General features: G+C 42.8%; 1 protein-coding gene across 5 annotated transcripts in view; it reads left to right on the forward strand.

Annotated features, from left to right (window-relative positions):
* The window catches only part of PRUNE2 (prune homolog 2 with BCH domain), a 452,865-nt gene that overhangs the window by 378,400 nt on the left and 55,783 nt on the right, over nucleotides 1-18,682 (forward strand). For all 5 annotated transcript variants that reach the window (XR_014225511.1, XM_082264016.1, XM_082264013.1 and 2 more), the window contains one exon: nucleotides 692-778. Coding sequence is in view for 4 of the 5 variants with exons in the window: in XM_082264016.1 (XP_082120142.1) it covers nucleotides 692-778 (87 nt within the window). In the remaining variant the exon portion in view is untranslated. The remainder of the gene's footprint in view (nucleotides 1-691; nucleotides 779-18,682) is intronic.

Here is an 18,682-nt window from a genome sequence, read left to right on the forward strand (position 1 = left end):
TTTTTTTTTTTACAACCTGCAAGAGAAAGACATAATGAGCTAGTATGCATCGCATACTAGCTCATTATGAAATACTTACCTTAGAACGAGCCCCCGCCGTGCCGCTCTCTTACCTGTATGACGAGCGACATGTTCAGTCGCCCGTCTTCCGGGATCACGGCATCCGGCCATCTGATTGGCCGGAGCCGCGGTGACGTCACTCCCGCGCACGCGCGCGGGAGCCGACGGTCACGGCACGGGGCTCTGAAGGAACGGCACGATCAGCCGTTCCTTCAGAGCGCATGCGCCAGTGACGTCACTGGCTGCATTAAAGGTAAATATCTCCTAAACCGTACATGTTTAGGAGATATTTACAGTACCTATAGGTAAGCCTTATCATAGGCTTACCTATAGGTAAAACTTCCTGAGGAGGGTTTACTTCCTCTTTAAGATCTGTCTTTAGATTATCTTCTCACAATTCTCTGCCCATCAAAACCAATGGGGCCGACCGATCACATCTGGAGATTAGAAAAGAAATACATTTTTTGTTTTGGGAACTTTGGCTCTCTATTGCATAATATTGGGAGCTGCTTAAAAGTATTAGAGTTAAAGTGCAGGGGGGGGGGGGGGTATTGGCAGTGTGATGTCATCCTGCTTCCTATGAGGTCATTATTCTTGTAACGTAATAACAAGCTTTTGTATCTTAATACAGGCTAAGGAAGAACCTAAAGTCATTCATAATTGTTCATCCATCATGGTTCATCAGAACTATATTAGCTGTGACACGACCTTTCATAAGGTAATTGTGAAAATTCCTAACAATACAAATATGTATATGTACAGTGCATCCGTCATGTATTCACAGGGCTTCACTTTTTCCACGTTGTTTTATGTTACAGCCTTTTTCCAAAATGAATTAAATTATTATTTTCCTCAAAATTTTATAAACAATACCCCATAATGACAATGTGAAAGACGTTTGTTTGAAATCTTTGCAAGTTTATTAAAAATAAAAATGAAAAAAATCTCATGTACATAAGTATTCACTGCCTTTGCCATGACACTCGAAATTAAATTCATTTGATTGGACATGATCACAGTTTATAGCGCATGCAAGAGCACAAACCAAGCCATGAAGTCCAACGAATTGTCTGTAGACCTCCAAGACAGGATTGTATCGAGGCACAGATCTGGGGAAGAGTAAAGAAACATTTCTGCAGCATTGAAGGTCCCAATGAGCACAGTGGCCTCCATTATCGGTAAATGGAAGAAGTTTGGAACCACCAGAACTCTTCCTAGAGTGGGCCGCCAGGCCAAACTGAGAGATCAGAGGAGAAGAGCCTAAGTCTGGATGGTGACCAAGAACGCAATAGTCACCCTGACAGAGCTCCATCATTTCTCTGTGGAGAGGGGAGAACCTTCCAGAAGAACAACCATCTCTGCAGCACTCCACCAATCAGGCCTGTATGGTAGAGTGGTCAGATTGAAGCCACTCCTCAGTAAAAGGCACTTGATAGCCTTGCCTGGAGATTGCCAAAAGTCACCAGAAGGACTCTCAGACCATGAGAACCAAAATTCTCTGGTCTGCTGAAACAAAGATTGAACTCTTTGGCCTGAGTGGCAAGCATCATGTCTGGAGGAAACCAGCCCGCTCATCACCTAGCCAAAACCATCTCTATAGTGAAGCATGGTGGTGGCCACATCATGCTGTGGGGATGTCTTTCAGCAGCAAGAATTGAAAGACTAGTCAAGATTGAGGGAAAGAGGAATTTAGCAATGTACAGAGACACCCTTGATAAAAACCTACTCAAGAGCACTCTGGACCTCAGACTGAGGCGAAGGTTTATCTTCCAACAGGACAATGACACTAAGCACACAGCCAAGATAACAAAGGAGTGGCTACAGAAAACACTTTGAATCTCCATGAGTGGCTCAGCCAGAGCCTAGACTTGAACCTGATTGAACATCTCTAGAGAGATCTGAAAATGGCTGGGCACCAACGCTCCCCATCCAACCTGATGGAGCTTGAGAGGTCCTGCAAAGAACAATGGGAGAAACTGCCCAAAAATAGGTGTGCCAAGCTTGTAGCATCATACTAAAAAAAACTTGAGGCTGTAATTGGTGCCAAAGGTGCTTCAACAAATTATTGAGCAAAGGCTGTGAATACTTAAGTACATGGGATTTTTATTTTTTTTTTATTTTTAATAAATTTGCAAAGATTTCAATTCAAGATATATCAACACTGCCTGGCCCAAAAAAAAGTCACCACCCAAAAAAAAAAAAAAAAGGTCACACACACTCTAATATTTTGTTGGACCGCCTTTAGCTTTCGTTACAGCACGCATATTATGTGGCATTATTTCGATAAGTTTCTGCAATAAGATTTTTTTCCATCCAGTGTTGCATTAACTTTTCACCAAATGTTGGGAGAGTCAGACCACTGCGCAAAGCCTTCTCCAGCACATCCCAAAGATTCTCAATGAGGTTAAGCTCTGTACTCTGTGGTGGCCAATCCATGTGTGAAAATGATGTCTCATGCCCCCTGAATCACTCTCTCACAATTTGAGCCCGATGAATCCTGGGATTGTCATCTTGGAATATGCCCGTGCCATCATGGAAGAAAAAATCCATTGATGGAAAAACCTGGTCATTCAGTATATTCAGGTAGTCAGCTGACCTCATTCTTTGCAGTAGCTATCCAATAGGATAGAGACTGCATGCTTAGTTTAGTTAGCTGCTTAGTTAATTCCAGGTGGCGACTTTTTTTTTACCCGGGCAGTATATATATATATATATATATATATATATATATATATTTTTTTTTTTTTGTTACTAAACAATATCTGAGATTACATAGTGCTAACCCTAACAATTTACAGTAATGCCCAAAAGAATTGTGTGGATAGCAGATATAGAAGTGGCCCTAGGTGGTTATTTCCTGCGGATACTAGAATAACGGAAAATTAATATCAAATACTTACCGTAATTTTCCTTTCCTGATGGACTCCATGGCAGCATACGTTCGGGTAGGCTCCGCCTCCTCTCCTACCTCATAGGACCCCACTCCCATAAATCTTTGCTCCCTTTCAGCATCAGTGTTCTGTAACTAGCCTACTCAGGAATTGGGAGGGGACTCCTGCTGCCATGGAGTCCATCAGGAAAGGAAAATTACGGTAAGTATTTGATATCAATTTTCCGTTTTCCTGACAGACTCCATGGCAGCATACATTCGGGAAATAACTCGCTATACACTCCCGGGTGGGAAGATGCTGAACAAAGAAAAAACTTTAATTGGCACTGTCAACTGACAAAACTTGAACGCCAAAGTTAACTGAAGATAAAGCAGCAGGTTCAACACAGTAATGCGTAAGAAAGGTATTAACAGATGACCAAGCGGCTGCTTTGCAGATCACATCAGGCGCGATGTGTTTAGAAACTGCCCAGGACGTAGCAATGCTTCTGGTAGAATGAGCTGTAATCACCTCTGGAGGAGCCAAGCCTTTTGCTCTATATGCCCATTGGATAGCCTGGACAATCCATGTAGCCACCGCTCTCGAAGAGGCACGCATTCCTTTCTTATTCCCATGGAGAAGAACAAACAGGAAATCCGATTGACGGAAGGAGGATGTGGCCTCTAAGTGTCGCCCACGTCTAGAGGATGGACTAAGGACTCCTCATCTGTTCTGAAGGTGGGAAGAACTATCTCAGAATTTTATAATATGACAGCTTAAATGCCCAACGAAAACCAAATAAAGGTATAAGCTATCCCAAGCGCTTCAAATGAGGACCACTCACCAATAAATAAATTGGCTATGCAGCTACTTAACTAAAACATATGGAGAAAGATATATAATAGATAGATACTCAGCAATATCCCTATATATATATATAGTAGCGCAAACTTGTCAAGAAGCAAGTGCCAAAAAAATACTGTGCCCACTGCACAAAAGTCCGAAATGCAATAGATGTCACATAGGCAGCAGGAAAAAGTTCAGAAAATACGCAAACTTAACATCAAGAAATACCTTATTAGTAACCCCATTAATTCTGTGAGTAATACTTATTCTGGTATGGCGGTGAATAGTGGTTTGAGAAACAAGTCCATATGGAATCCCCCGGTTAGAAACAACCAGGCAGTTGAAATATTCAAAAGTTTTGTTTTGAAAGACCTCCAGCACCTACCGATTGATCATTCTGTTAAGAACAAAAGTAGACACATACAGGAGGGGCTGGAATCCCTTGAACAAAGGATAGATATTATCATCCGACCCGCCGACAAGGGTGGGGGAGTGGTGATAATGGATCCAGAGTTTTATCACCAACAAATACAGGGTATGTTGGCAGATGAAACCACGTATGTACTGTTGTCAAAGGATCCAACTAGTGATTTTGAAAGTGACCTCAGAGTTTTGGTAGACCAGGGGTACAAAAACCATGTGCTAACAAAAAAAGAGAAACAATACCTGGTCCCGAGTGCGTGCAGAATACCGATAGTGTACACGCTACCTAAGGTCCACAAGGATCCGAATTGCCCACCGCCCCGCCCGATAGTTAACGGGATAGGGTCGGTGTGTGCTAGGTTGGGCCAATATTTGGACACCTTCCTCCAACCCAGTGTCGTAACTACAAGGGCTTACCTTAAAGACACTAAGGACCTGCTTATATCGTTGGATGATGTGGTCTTGGGGGAGGACTCGTCCGCTTTCTTAGTGACGGCGGACGTGTCATCCCTCTACACCATCATCCAACATGATGATGCTCTATTGGCCCTTAATTGGGCCCTGAGTAAGAGGGATGATTTACCACATAACCAGAAGTTGTTTATCCGGAATGCCCTGGACTTTTGTCTAGGGCATAACTATTTCTGGTATAATCAGTCCTTCTACAGCCAGAAGAAAGGTGTGGCAATGGGAGCGAAATTCGCTCCCAGTCTCGCCAACCTTTTTATGGCAGAGTGGGAGGACAAACATGTATTTTGTAGGGAGAGACCAGAACTCCTTTTCTATCGTCGATTCATAGACGATATTATTTTTGTATGGAATGACACAGAGTCCTCATTATTGAACTTCATGAGCTATTTGAATACTAATACAAATAACATCAAACTCGAGTTCAATTGGAGTTTAACGGATATCCACTTCTTGGACGTAAATATAAAGAAGGGTTCGGGCAGACTAACTACGTCTGTCTTCTTCAAGTCTACAGATAGAAACAGTTACCTGAATATAGTGAAAAAACTATCAGCGCAAGACTAAGTGAAATTCAAATGTGTATAAATGTGCTAGAATAAATCAATATATAAATCCGGCTGCATACACAAATTGTGTCCACACCTCACAACAAAAACATAAAAATCAAAAAACGTGCTGCGCCAGAAGTGCACAAAAATAATAAGTGATTAATGAATCAACAAGTGTTATCAACAAAATATAGTGTCCATCATATGTGCTCTGATGAAACATAAATGTTCATATAAAGTGCTCCAAAGTAATGATTAGTATATCCAGGTGATGACAGGACAGCCTCAATCCCTTGTGAATCAAGCAGGAACCACCAGTGTGTGAACTCCCTCCACCAGTAAGATTGGCCTCTCACCTTGATACCAGACCCAAACGGGCCAGCATGAGCATATCAGGGGATAAACAGACTATCACAGGTAACCTCTCCAGCCTTCACCTCCGGGGGTCGCCAGGACATAAAATAAAGATAAAGCAAAGATCTAGTGCTCTCTGAATGTAAATAATGAGCTTTTATTGAGCATAAAGGGGTAACTCACATTTGTTGGGCACTTAGCCGTGCCTGCTGTTATGGCATTCATTGTTAGAGAGTAGCACCCGAGCGATCGGCGTCAGGCACGCAGGCTCCGCCTCCCTATACGCGTTACGCCTGGAGCGTGGGCTCTGTTTGGCTTCTTCGGTAGGGGTGAAGTTTGCGTGTCCAGCCTCGCCTATTTACCAATGCTGCTAACGGTGGATTGGCCAGCGGTCACATGTCCTCCTCACTCTGAGCTATGCACAGGACACCGGAACCAAAAGATACACTTCCTGTGATCTTCGGTGTCACTAGCTATTATATCGAGGGGGCAATTTGAAACATATATAGATCTACTAAATCACTACCAGAGACCGCGTGACTGCGCCGCCATCCCCCGGGTGTTTCTCCTAAAATCATCGCATAAAAACATCTTTATTACATAAAATCGCATCATAAAATCGCATTAAATCAAATTATTGCCATAATGTTAAAAACTCACAAAATATATTATTGGTAAAAGTGGAATACCTCTAATATATTGCTAATTCTATAAAATGACACAAAAAAAAAATATTTTATGTATATAAAAATATATAAAAATTAAAAATCTGTATAAAAACTATGACAAATGTCTATATATTAAATGATGAATAGTGAGTGAATCTACAGATATTTCAGGGAGGGGGGGCTATCTATCACTAATGAAGCAGTTGAGGTCAAAATCCTTATTTAACCCCCTGGGTGCCAATACTTTCGTCTCATACACCCAGAAGGACTCTCTTCTGCTTAATTGTCGAATGTAGTTTCCCCCCCTCCAATGTGGCTGGACATGTTCAATTCCCCAAAACTTTAGAGAATGAGGGTTTCTATCATGGACTTCTCTAAAGTGCTTGGAGACGCTGTGTGACACCTCACCCTTTTTTATATTTTTGATGTGTTCTCCTATTCTTACGTTCAGGGGTCGTGATGTGCGACCCACATATTGGAGTCCACAGCCACACTCCATCATGTAGACCACCCCAATGGTGGTACATGTAATTAAATCTTTAATATGGTATTCGTTGCCTGTGCTGTTAGATTTAAACGATTTTCTTTTCTTTATGTTTTTCCTCGTTTGTCGACAGACACCGCATTTCCCACATGCAAAAAATCCGGATAGAAACTGGAAAACAGTATTTTTCATACGCTTAGGGGGATCTACCACTCCCGGTGCTAACCTATCTTTCAACACAGGTGCTCGCCTGTATATGAAACCAGGTTTCTCCGGAAGGTGGGGTCCCAAAACTTTATCTTGTTTGAGGACACTCCAGTGTTTTTTAATGATGCGTTCAACTTGCTTGTGTTGAGCATTATAATCAAGCACAAGCTTAAAATTATTGTTCACCTCCCTTGGTGGTGTCCTCTTGTTTTCCAAAAGTTCAGTTCTATTTAATAATGCTACTTGTTGTAAATCAGAATTCACTTTCTCCATGTTGTATCCCTTTGCCTGAAATCGTTCCACTAGTACTTTGGACTGTGTAATAAAGTCATTGTCATTTGAGCAATTTCTTTTAATCCTGATAAGTTGTCCCCTCGGAATGTTAAATAGCCAATTTTTATGGTGACAACTATCCATAGGTAAATAGGAGTTGCGGTCGGTGGGTTTAAAAAAATTTTTTGTATGTAAACGACCATCTTTTATAAAAATCTCCAAATCTAGGAAATTCAATTTCTCCTTGCTCTCAGTCCATGTAAGTGCGATATTCTTGTTATTAAAATTCATTCTGGTTTTAAAAAAATTAAAAGATAAAATGTCTCCTTCCCAGATAATAATCAAATCATCAATGAATCTTTTATAGAAGATTAATTCTGGGGGTCTGTTCACTAAAATCTCCTCCTCCTCCCATTGGGCCATAAATAAATTAGCTACGCTGGGGGCAAATCTTGCCCCCATAGCTACGCCTTTGGTTTGTAAAAAATATTCTCCCGCATACCAAAAATAATTGTGATTGAGGCAAAATTCCAAACTTTCTAAAAGAAATTCTACATGTTCCCCATCTAAATCTGATTCATCTAAGGCCCATGCCGCTGCCTCCATTGCAGCCTCATGGCCGATGATAGTGTAAATAGAACCTACATCCGCCGTAGCAAGGATGCAGTTCTCTGATATGGGTAAATCCTGTAGCAATTGTATCACATTTTTGGTATCTTTGATATATGCTTGTGTTCGGGTAACCAATGGTTGTAAATAAAAATCGATATATTGGCCCAATCTTGAACTGAGGGAGTCAATGCCATTTATAATGGGCCTCCCCGGAGGTTTCTCTACACATTTGTGAACTTTAGGGAGGAAATAAATAATAGGGGTTCTACAGGCAATGGGATTCAAATAAAGTGCTTCTTTCTTATTTAAAATAGCATTAGTCAATCCATTTTTGATAAGTTTCTCCAATTCTTTCTTGTAATCATTCACCGGATTGTGTCGTAATCGGGAATATGTGTTCTGATCTGAGAGTTGTCTCCTCATCTCATTATCATAGTATTCTGTGCTCATGACAACGATACCCCCGCCTTTGTCAGCTGGTCGTATCACCACTTTTTTGTTTTTCTCTAGGCTGGCTATGCCGTTTTGGATCCACTGTGGATCTTGCATTTTTCTGACTTTCAAGTGTTCAACATCATGAGCTACCAGATTTTTGAACACTTCCATATATTTGTTATCTTTGTTTGGCGGGTTAAACACCGATTTATTTTTCAAAGTGGAGTGATGTGTTCTCTCACTCACATTGGGTCGGTTGTCCGGTTTGGCCAGAAAATACTTTTTTTGAGTTAGCGTTCTCATATATTTCTGTAGATTCACATAGGTGTCGAATTTGCTTAGGTTCTTCACCGGGGCAAATTTCAACCCTTTATCCAAGACTTTCATCTCTTCTTTACTAAGGGGTATTCCACTGATGTTAAATACACCCGCACCTATTGGCTCTTGCTTTTTTTGGAAGCGTCGGCCTGCTCTTCGTCCTCTTTTTCTTTTCTTTTTCCCCCAGATGGTTTTCCAGTTGGTCCCTTGTACCCCCACAGGGCACTGGGTTTCCCTAAAAAAACATCTGGGGGATTGGTTGCCGCTGGCTGATACAATGGAGAGAATCTATTGGTGGTGGGGATATCATATGAGGTGGAGGGACGAGGGGACTCATAAAACGATGAATCCTTTCTTTCTCTCCACTGATTTTGGGTACCCCTTGGTTCTTGGTGGTACCAGTTCCCCTGTACTGGTTGATAAGATTGGTTCCCCTGTACTGGTTGGTAGGATCCACCATTATTCTTCCATTGTCCTCTACCCCTTCCTCTAGGGCCACCTCTTCCTGCTCTTCTCCCTCTTCCATTCCCTCTCTGAGGGGGGTGGTAGGGGGGTGCAGGGGTTATATTTGGTTCATTCCTTATTTTGAACAATATATAGCCCACCAACTCACCCCCAGACGCCTTAGGTGGGATGTTCCCCCTAATGACGGACTGGATGATGAGGATGCACTCAATGAATCTTTTGAACAATATATAGCCCACCAACTCACCCCCAGACGCCTTAGGTGGGATGTTCCCCCTAATGACGGACTGGATGATGAGGATGCACTCAATGAATGGTTTATCTTTTTCAATGCTAAAGGTCAGGAGTTGATGAACCTTTTGCTTAAACGGAAACGGCAAAAATTGGCAACAACAGAACTCAATATAGCTGAGCTTAAAAAGAAACTAGAACCCCTAAAGGAGTCTCCAGAGTTCAACCAATTAGCGAGTGAGCTCAAGAAAAAATTAGAAAAAACTGATAAAGAGACTCAAGAAAAAAAGAGGAGAAAGTTCATCCGCGATATGAACGACTATAGGATTAACGAGGTTTTTAAATGGCAAAAAGATTTGCAGACCAACTCTGCTGCACCATCTAGAGATAGTACACCTGAAAGAGTCAATATGACACCCCCGGTGTGGAGTAGACCACCACCGGCCCCAATAAGGAATGAACCAAATATAACCCCTGCACCCCCCTACCACCCCCCTCAGAGAGGGAATGGAAGAGGGAGAAGAGCAGGAAGAGGTGGCCCTAGAGGAAGGGGTAGAGGACAATGGAAGAATAATGGTGGATCCTACCAACCAGTACAGGGGAACCAAAATTATCAACCAGTACAGGGGAACTGGTACCACCAAGAACCAAGGGGTACCCAAAATCAGTGGAGAGAAAGAAAGGATTCATCGTTTTATGAGTCCCCTCGTCCCTCCACCTCATATGATATCCCCACCACCAATAGATTCTCTCCATTGTATCAGCCAGCGGCAACCAATCCCCCAGATGTTTTTTTAGGGAAACCCAGTGCCCTGTGGGGGTACAAGGGACCAACTGGAAAACCATCTGGGGGAAAAAGAAAAGAAAAAGAGGACGAAGAGCAGGCCGACGCTTCCAAAAAAAGCAAGAGCCAATAGGTGCGGGTGTATTTAACATCAGTGGAATACCCCTTAGTAAAGAAGAGATGAAAGTCTTGGATAAAGGGTTGAAATTTGCCCCGGTGAAGAACCTAAGCAAATTCGACACCTATGTGAATCTACAGAAATATATGAGAACGCTAACTCAAAAAAAGTATTTTCTGGCCAAACCGGACAACCGACCCAATGTGAGTGAGAGAACACATCACTCCACTTTGAAAAATAAATCGGTGTTTAACCCGCCAAACAAAGATAACAAATATATGGAAGTGTTCAAAAATCTGGTAGCTCATGATGTTGAACACTTGAAAGTCAGAAAAATGCAAGATCCACAGTGGATCCAAAACGGCATAGCCAGCCTAGAGAAAAACAAAAAAGTGGTGATACGACCAGCTGACAAAGGCGGGGGTATCGTTGTCATGAGCACAGAATACTATGATAATGAGATGAGGAGACAACTCTCAGATCAGAACACATATTCCCGATTACGACACAATCCGGTGAATGATTACAAGAAAGAATTGGAGAAACTTATCAAAAATGGATTGACTAATGCTATTTTAAATAAGAAAGAAGCACTTTATTTGAATCCCATTGCCTGTAGAACCCCTATTATTTATTTCCTCCCTAAAGTTCACAAATGTGTAGAGAAACCTCCGGGGAGGCCCATTATAAATGGCATTGACTCCCTCAGTTCAAGATTGGGCCAATATATCGATTTTTATTTACAACCATTGGTTACCCGAACACAAGCATATATCAAAGATACCAAAAATGTGATACAATTGCTACAGGATTTACCCATATCAGAGAACTGCATCCTTGCTACGGCGGATGTAGGTTCTATTTACACTATCATCGGCCATGAGGCTGCAATGGAGGCAGCGGCATGGGCCTTAGATGAATCAGATTTAGATGGGGAACATGTAGAATTTCTTTTAGAAAGTTTGGAATTTTGCCTCAATCACAATTATTTTTGGTATGCGGGAGAATATTTTTTACAAACCAAAGGCGTAGCTATGGGGGCAAGATTTGCCCCCAGCGTAGCTAATTTATTTATGGCCCAATGGGAGGAGGAGGAGATTTTAGTGAACAGACCCCCAGAATTAATCTTCTATAAAAGATTCATTGATGATTTGATTATTATCTGGGAAGGAGACATTTTATCTTTTAATTTTTTTAAAACCAGAATGAATTTTAATAACAAGAATATCGCACTTACATGGACTGAGAGCAAGGAGAAATTGAATTTCCTAGATTTGGAGATTTTTATAAAAGATGGTCGTTTACATACAAAAAATTTTTTTAAACCCACCGACCGCAACTCCTATTTACCTATGGATAGTTGTCACCATAAAAATTGGCTATTTAACATTCCGAGGGGACAACTTATCAGGATTAAAAGAAATTGCTCAAATGACAATGACTTTATTACACAGTCCAAAGTACTAGTGGAACGATTTCAGGCAAAGGGATACAACATGGAGAAAGTGAATTCTGATTTACAACAAGTAGCATTATTAAATAGAACTGAACTTTTGGAAAACAAGAGGACACCACCAAGGGAGGTGAACAATAATTTTAAGCTTGTGCTTGATTATAATGCTCAACACAAGCAAGTTGAACGCATCATTAAAAAACACTGGAGTGTCCTCAAACAAGATAAAGTTTTGGGACCCCACCTTCCGGAGAAACCTGGTTTCATATACAGGCGAGCACCTGTGTTGAAAGATAGGTTAGCACCGGGAGTGGTAGATCCCCCTAAGCGTATGAAAAATACTGTTTTCCAGTTTCTATCCGGATTTTTTGCATGTGGGAAATGCGGTGTCTGTCGACAAACGAGGAAAAACATAAAGAAAAGAAAATCGTTTAAATCTAACAGCACAGGCAACGAATACCATATTAAAGATTTAATTACATGTACCACCATTGGGGTGGTCTACATGATGGAGTGTGGCTGTGGACTCCAATATGTGGGTCGCACATCACGACCCCTGAACGTAAGAATAGGAGAACACATCAAAAATATAAAAAAGGGTGAGGTGTCACACAGCGTCTCCAAGCACTTTAGAGAAGTCCATGATAGAAACCCTCATTCTCTAAAGTTTTGGGGAATTGAACATGTCCAGCCACATTGGAGGGGGGGAAACTACATTCGACAATTAAGCAGAAGAGAGTCCTTCTGGGTGTATGAGACGAAAGTATTGGCACCCAGGGGGTTAAATAAGGATTTTGACCTCAACTGCTTCATTAGTGATAGATAGCCCCCCCTCCCTGAAATATCTGTAGATTCACTCACTATTCATCATTTAATATATAGACATTTGTCATAGTTTTTATACAGATTTTTAATTTTTATATATTTTTATATACATAAAATATTTTTTTTTTTGTGTCATTTTATAGAATTAACAATATATTAGAGGTATTCCACTTTTACCAATAATATATTTTGTGAGTTTTTAACATTATGGCAATAATTTGATTTAATGCGATTTTATGATGCGATTTTATGTAATAAAGATGTTTTTATGCGATGATTTTAGGAGAAACACCCGGGGGATGGCGGCGCAGTCACGCGGTCTCTGGTAGTGATTTAGTAGATCTATATATGTTTCAAATTGCCCCCTCGATATAATAGCTAGTGACACCGAAGATCACAGGAAGTGTATCTTTTGGTTCCGGTGTCCTGTGCATAGCTCAGAGTGAGGAGGACATGTGACCGCTGGCCAATCCACCGTTAGCAGCATTGGTAAATAGGCGAGGCTGGACACGCAAACTTCACCCCTACCGAAGAAGCCAAACAGAGCCCACGCTCCAGGCGTAACGCGTATAGGGAGGCGGAGCCTGCGTGCCTGACGCCGATCGCTCGGGTGCTACTCTCTAACACTGAATGCCATAACAGCAGGCACGGCTAAGTGCCCAACAAATGTGAGTTACCCCTTTATGCTCAATAAAAGCTCATTATTTACATTCAGAGAGCACTAGATCTTTGCTTTATCTTTATTTTATGTCCTGGCGACCCCCGGAGGTGAAGGCTGGAGAGGTTACCTGTGATAGTCTGTTTATCCCCTGATATGCTCATGCTGGCCCGTTTGGGTCTGGTATCAAGGTGAGAGGCCAATCTTACTGGTGGAGGGAGTTCACACACTGGTGGTTCCTGCTTGATTCACAAGGGATTGAGGCTGTCCTGTCATCACCTGGATATACTAATCATTACTTTGGAGCACTTTATATGAACATTTATGTTTCATCAGAGCACATATGATGGACACTATATTTTGTTGATAACACTTGTAGAAACAGTTACCTGTCTATTCAAAGTGGACATCACCCGAACTGGCTGCGTAATATACCGCGTGGCCAGTTCATGCGAGTACGACGGAACTGTACATTTGAAGAAGACTATATCGCCCAAACCAATGTTCTTAAGGAGAGGTTTATCCAAAAGGGATATGACGAACAATGTCTTGAGAAAGAGATTGAAAATATTCTGGATATCCCTCGAGCTGCATGCTTGCAGAACGTGACGAGACCCACAAATGGATCTGACGATAAACAATGGAGTTTTTTGTCTGATTACTGTGAGGACCACAAAAAAGTAGAAGCCATCTTCAAAACCCATTGGAACATCTTGCAGATGGATGCAGTATTGGGACCTGTGTTGCCCGATGTTCCATCCTTCATTTACCGTAGGGCCCCAAGCTTTGGGGACAGGGTGGTGAAGAAGATCCTTAATCCCCCGGATACTTCCTTCTTTCCGGGTAGACGAGGGTTTCACAAATGTGGGAGATGTAAGTCATGTTCGTATACCCCCCAAAATCAGAGGAGACGTGAGTCCTTTTATGTTGCAGCAATTGACAAGAGTTTCGACATTAGGCATTTCATCACATGTGATACCACGCATGTGGTGTATGCTTTAATGTGTCCCTGCAAAATCATTTATATAGGACGAACTAAACGCACTTTGACAATTAGAGTTGGGGAGCACATCAGCAATATTATTAAGGGCAAAACAGAGCACAGTGTCCCAGCCCATTTCCGTTCACATCACCAACGGGACCCCAGTTGCTTACAATTCTGGGGTGTCGAGCGGGTGACACCCCCGTGGAGGGGTGCCAATTGGGTTAGGGAATTATCAAAGTGCGAAACAAAATGGATATTCCAGACCCAATCTTTGAGCCCTGTAGGATTAAATATAGAGTTGGATTTAAATTGTTTTATTAGTGATCATTGATTTTAGTTTCCAACTCTATATTATATTATTTTATACTTGATCTTTTTTGTTATTTGATCTTTCATCTTTGGATGATGTGCGTTGGGAGGACCGTGATCCCCCAAAGTGTCCGCACACACAAATGTCCCTAGGCTTGTGACTCATGCTGTCTAGCGTTGGTTATGGGCTTAGGGTTATTTTAAATATTTTAAAAATATTTTAAAATATTTTAATGATTTTACTTATTTATATATTTAGTTTTGCCTATTAGTTTCCAATAGATTCGTGTTCTTTTTTCTGGTGTGACATGTTTTTGTTTATTATTATGTTATTTTTGGTATATGGATTAAACTTCCATACAAATTTTCCTTTCATTGTTACACTTCCATTGGTAGATGGCGCTGTTGTGCATAGTGTACTGAGTACACATAAATAACTTCTTGGTCTTCCTGGTGGGTGGAGCCCATACATCCGGCCGGGACTCTATGTTATTATTCTTCCGGGTCATGGAGACCTTACATCCGGCCGGGAATCCGTGCTATTATTGTTCCGGGTCATATGTTAATTAACCGGTTGCCGACCGCCGCACGACTATATACTGCGGCGGTCAGCCCCGGCCAGGCAGAGTGACGTATCGGTACGTCACTCGCCTGTCACTGACTTGCGAGCCTATCGCGGGCGGGCGCGCGCCCGCCGAGGCGCGCGCCCGCCGCGGCTCGTTCACAGGCAAGTCAGTGCGCGTGACCGGCGGACTCGATGTCCGCCAGTCACACTGCGATCGCTCCTGTGAAGGGAGAAAGACAGAGCAGCTTGTGTAAACAAGCTGCCTGTCAGTTCTCCCTGTGTAAAAGTAAAGATCTGACCGTTCTACTATGTAGAACGGTTGATCTTTGCTTTTACACCAATAGGAATGTCCCTACACAGTAGAAAGCACGCCCCTAGGACACACTTAACCCCTCCCTGTCCAATAAAGTTAACCCCTTCCCTGCCAGTGTCATTTTTGCAGTAACAGTGCATATGTATAGCACTGATTACTGCAGTAATGTCACTGGTAACCCCAAAAGTGTCAAAAATGTCAGTCAAGGGACCGATCTGTCCGCCGCAATGTCGCAGTACCGAAAAAAAATCGCAGATCGCCGCCATTACGCGTTAAAAAAAAAAACACCAAAAATGACAAAAATCTTTCTCTTTGTTAGTAAACGCGATAACTTTTGCGCAAACCAATCAAAATACGCTTTTTGCGATTTTTTTTACCAAACATAGGTAGCATAAAACAAATTGGCCGAAAAATGTTAAAAAATTTTGATTTTTACTTTTTTTTTTTGGGGAATTTCATATAAAAAAATGTGAAAAATATTGTTATTTTTGCAAAATTTACGCTCTTTTTTTGTTTATAGCGCGTGATCAAAAAATCGCACAGGTGATCAAATACCACCAAAAGAAAGCTCTGTTTGTGGGAAAAAAAGGACGTCAAATTCGTTTAGGTACAGCGTCGCACGACCGCGCAATTGTCCGTTAAAGTCACGCAGTAAAAAATCGCAAAAAAACCCCTGGTCCTTTAGCAGCCAAATCCTCCGGGGCTTAAGTGGTTAAGGAGGAAGTTTTAGCTGATTGGGCGTAAAGCTGAATCACTATGATTGGTCAGAACACGATCGTCACTACCAATGGAAAGTGATGTAATTTACAGCGTTTTAAGTATGTATATACACTAGCGATTTTGTATGGATACTATCGGTCTATTGGTGGTTGAGTGGTTGGTGTCTTTTTGCTTTCAGCATAAGGGTGCAATTAACTTCCTGTGTGCTATACTTCCGGGTCGTAGGACGGCCCATTGTAGTGAATAGTGGCGAGATGGAGGGTTACTGTGCTGTCTTAGCCTGCTATTGGCCAGTATTCTACAGGCATCCACCAATAACCGATGGTGTGAACCTCGGCACCACCCTACTTCCGGGTTATAGGGTAATGTACCATAGAGATTAGTGAATTGAGAGGAAGTGATCCTGTAAATCTAGTCTGTGATTGGTCGACACACCTGAGCAACCACCAATGGCCGATGATGTCAACCCTGGCCCCGCCCTGTGGGTTGATGGGCATGGGTATTTAAGGTTACCGCCAAGCCGCCGTGGTCACGCTCCCGGGGAAGAAGTGGAAATCACGAAACGCGTCGGGGCGTGACCAGGCGGTGTAACCAGGCTGTGTAAGAGGAGTTCGGATTACCCAGAAGGCGCGGCGTCCACGGCGTGGAGCCTGGACATCATCTCCCGAAGGGCATCCCTCCCCTATTCGTGACTGTTTTTTTGCGTTTGATGACATACAAGACATGTGAGTGTGTTACCTTATGTTTTATTTTTATTTAATAAAACCCTTTTAAACGGTATCACGCTATTGGGATTATGTTCTCTCCTCCCCATATGCTGCTGAGCTTTTTTTGACTGCGCTGGTGCGATTCCTGTTGTGGATATTCTGGACCAGTGACCATCATTATAAGCCTGAATGCTCAAACACGAAAGTGGGTTGGGCCACAGCATCTGGTGAGTGGGCAATTCTCCTCCCCCCTTTGAGCACGGTGGTGGTGGTGATCCTTTTGAGAAACACGTCTTCGTACATTATCATCCCAGGAGATAGAGTGAAGGATTATGGACTGTTTGAGTCATTTCTGAACTTTTTCCTGCTGCCTATGTGACATCTATTGCATTTCGGACTTTTGTGCAGTGGGCACAGTATTTTTTTGGCACTTGCTTCTTGACAAGTTTGCGCTACTATATATATATATATAGGGATATTGCTGAGTATCTATCTATTATATATCTTTCTCCATATCTCAGAATTTTCATGGAAGACAGATGTTACTTTAGGGTTTGACCCCAGCATAGGGATTAGGACCACTCTGTCCTGAAAGAAGGTCAGAAAAGGCTCTTTGCAGCCCAGATTGTGTATCTCCGAGACCCTCTTAGCAGAGGTGATAGCCACCAGAAATACCGTCTTCAGCGTTTGCTCCTTGATGGACATGGAAGCAACCTCTTTTGAAGCAAAGAAGTCCAAGACCAACGGAAGATCCCATTTCGGGAATCTTGGCTTTCTCTGCGGCCTTAGCCTGACTGCGCCCTTAAAAAACTGTTGGATCAGTTGATGTCTTGCCCACTGAATTCTGGTGAAAGCTGAGATGGCAGAAACTTGCACCCGGAGAGAACAAACCGAGAGGGATAGATCCAAACCAGACTGCAGGAAACTCAAGATTTGTTGAATAGTAGGTGCGCCTGCTGGACCCAAACTCTGGGCTTGATGACTCAAAAACCTTGCCCAGATCCTCTCATAAACCCTGTTGGTGCTAGCTCTTCTTGAACTCATAAGAGTGGGAATCACTTCTTCTGGACATCCGAGGGCCTCCAGCCTCTCCCTCTCAAGAACCAGACCTTGAGGTGTAGACGCGCAGGGCATGGATGTAGAGTAGGCCCCTGCGATAGAAGGTCTGGCCTGAGAGGCAGAGGGATTGGATCCCTGAAGCTGAGAAGGGACAGCAGAGGAAACCAAGGCCTGTTGGGCCAGAAGGGAACTATCGCTATGACCTCTACTTCCTCCATCTTCAGTCTCCGAAGGAATTGGAGTACTATTGGCACCGGTGGAAAGGCATAGGCAGACTGGAAGTTCCATCTGTCCGTGAGGGCATCCACTCCGAAGGCTCGAGGATCCCTGAACCTCGTATAATACTTCCGAAGTTTCTTGTTGTGTGGACTCGCAAAGAGATCCACCTCCGGAGAGATTCCCAGAGACAGAACCCAATTGAACACCTCCTGATGGAGGGACCATTCGTTGTTGTCCAATTGAAATCTGGACAGGAAGTCTGCTTCCGTATTCAACACTCCCGGGACAAAGACCGCTGAGAGATTGGCCAGGTGTTGCTGGGCCCAGGACATAATTGGATCTGTTTCTTGGAGTAGAGACATGCTGCGGGTTCCACCTTGCCTCTTGACGTATGCCACTGCCGTGGTGTTGTCCATCCTGAGTAACACTGAGGCCCCCTGAGTCAGATGGTGAAAAGCCTGAAGAGCTTTGAAGGTGGCTCGTAGCGTAGCTCTAGTCACTCCGTGACTGGAGAAATTCCACCTGCCTTGTGCCACTTCTGACAGGCAGTGGGCTCCCCAGCCGGTACTGCTGGCATCGGAGGTTATCGTCACCCAGGAAATTGGAGCAATTGAGTGGCAGTTGGTTAGATTCGCACGGCGTAACCACCAAGGAAGGCACCCTTTCATGAATGGTGTTAGGTAAATAATTTGTGACAAGTTC

The sequence above is a fragment of the Pelophylax lessonae genome (assembly GCF_965119305.1).
Source record: "Pelophylax lessonae genome assembly, chromosome: 1".
In the NCBI taxonomy this organism is placed as follows: domain Eukaryota; kingdom Metazoa; phylum Chordata; class Amphibia; order Anura; family Ranidae; genus Pelophylax; species Pelophylax lessonae.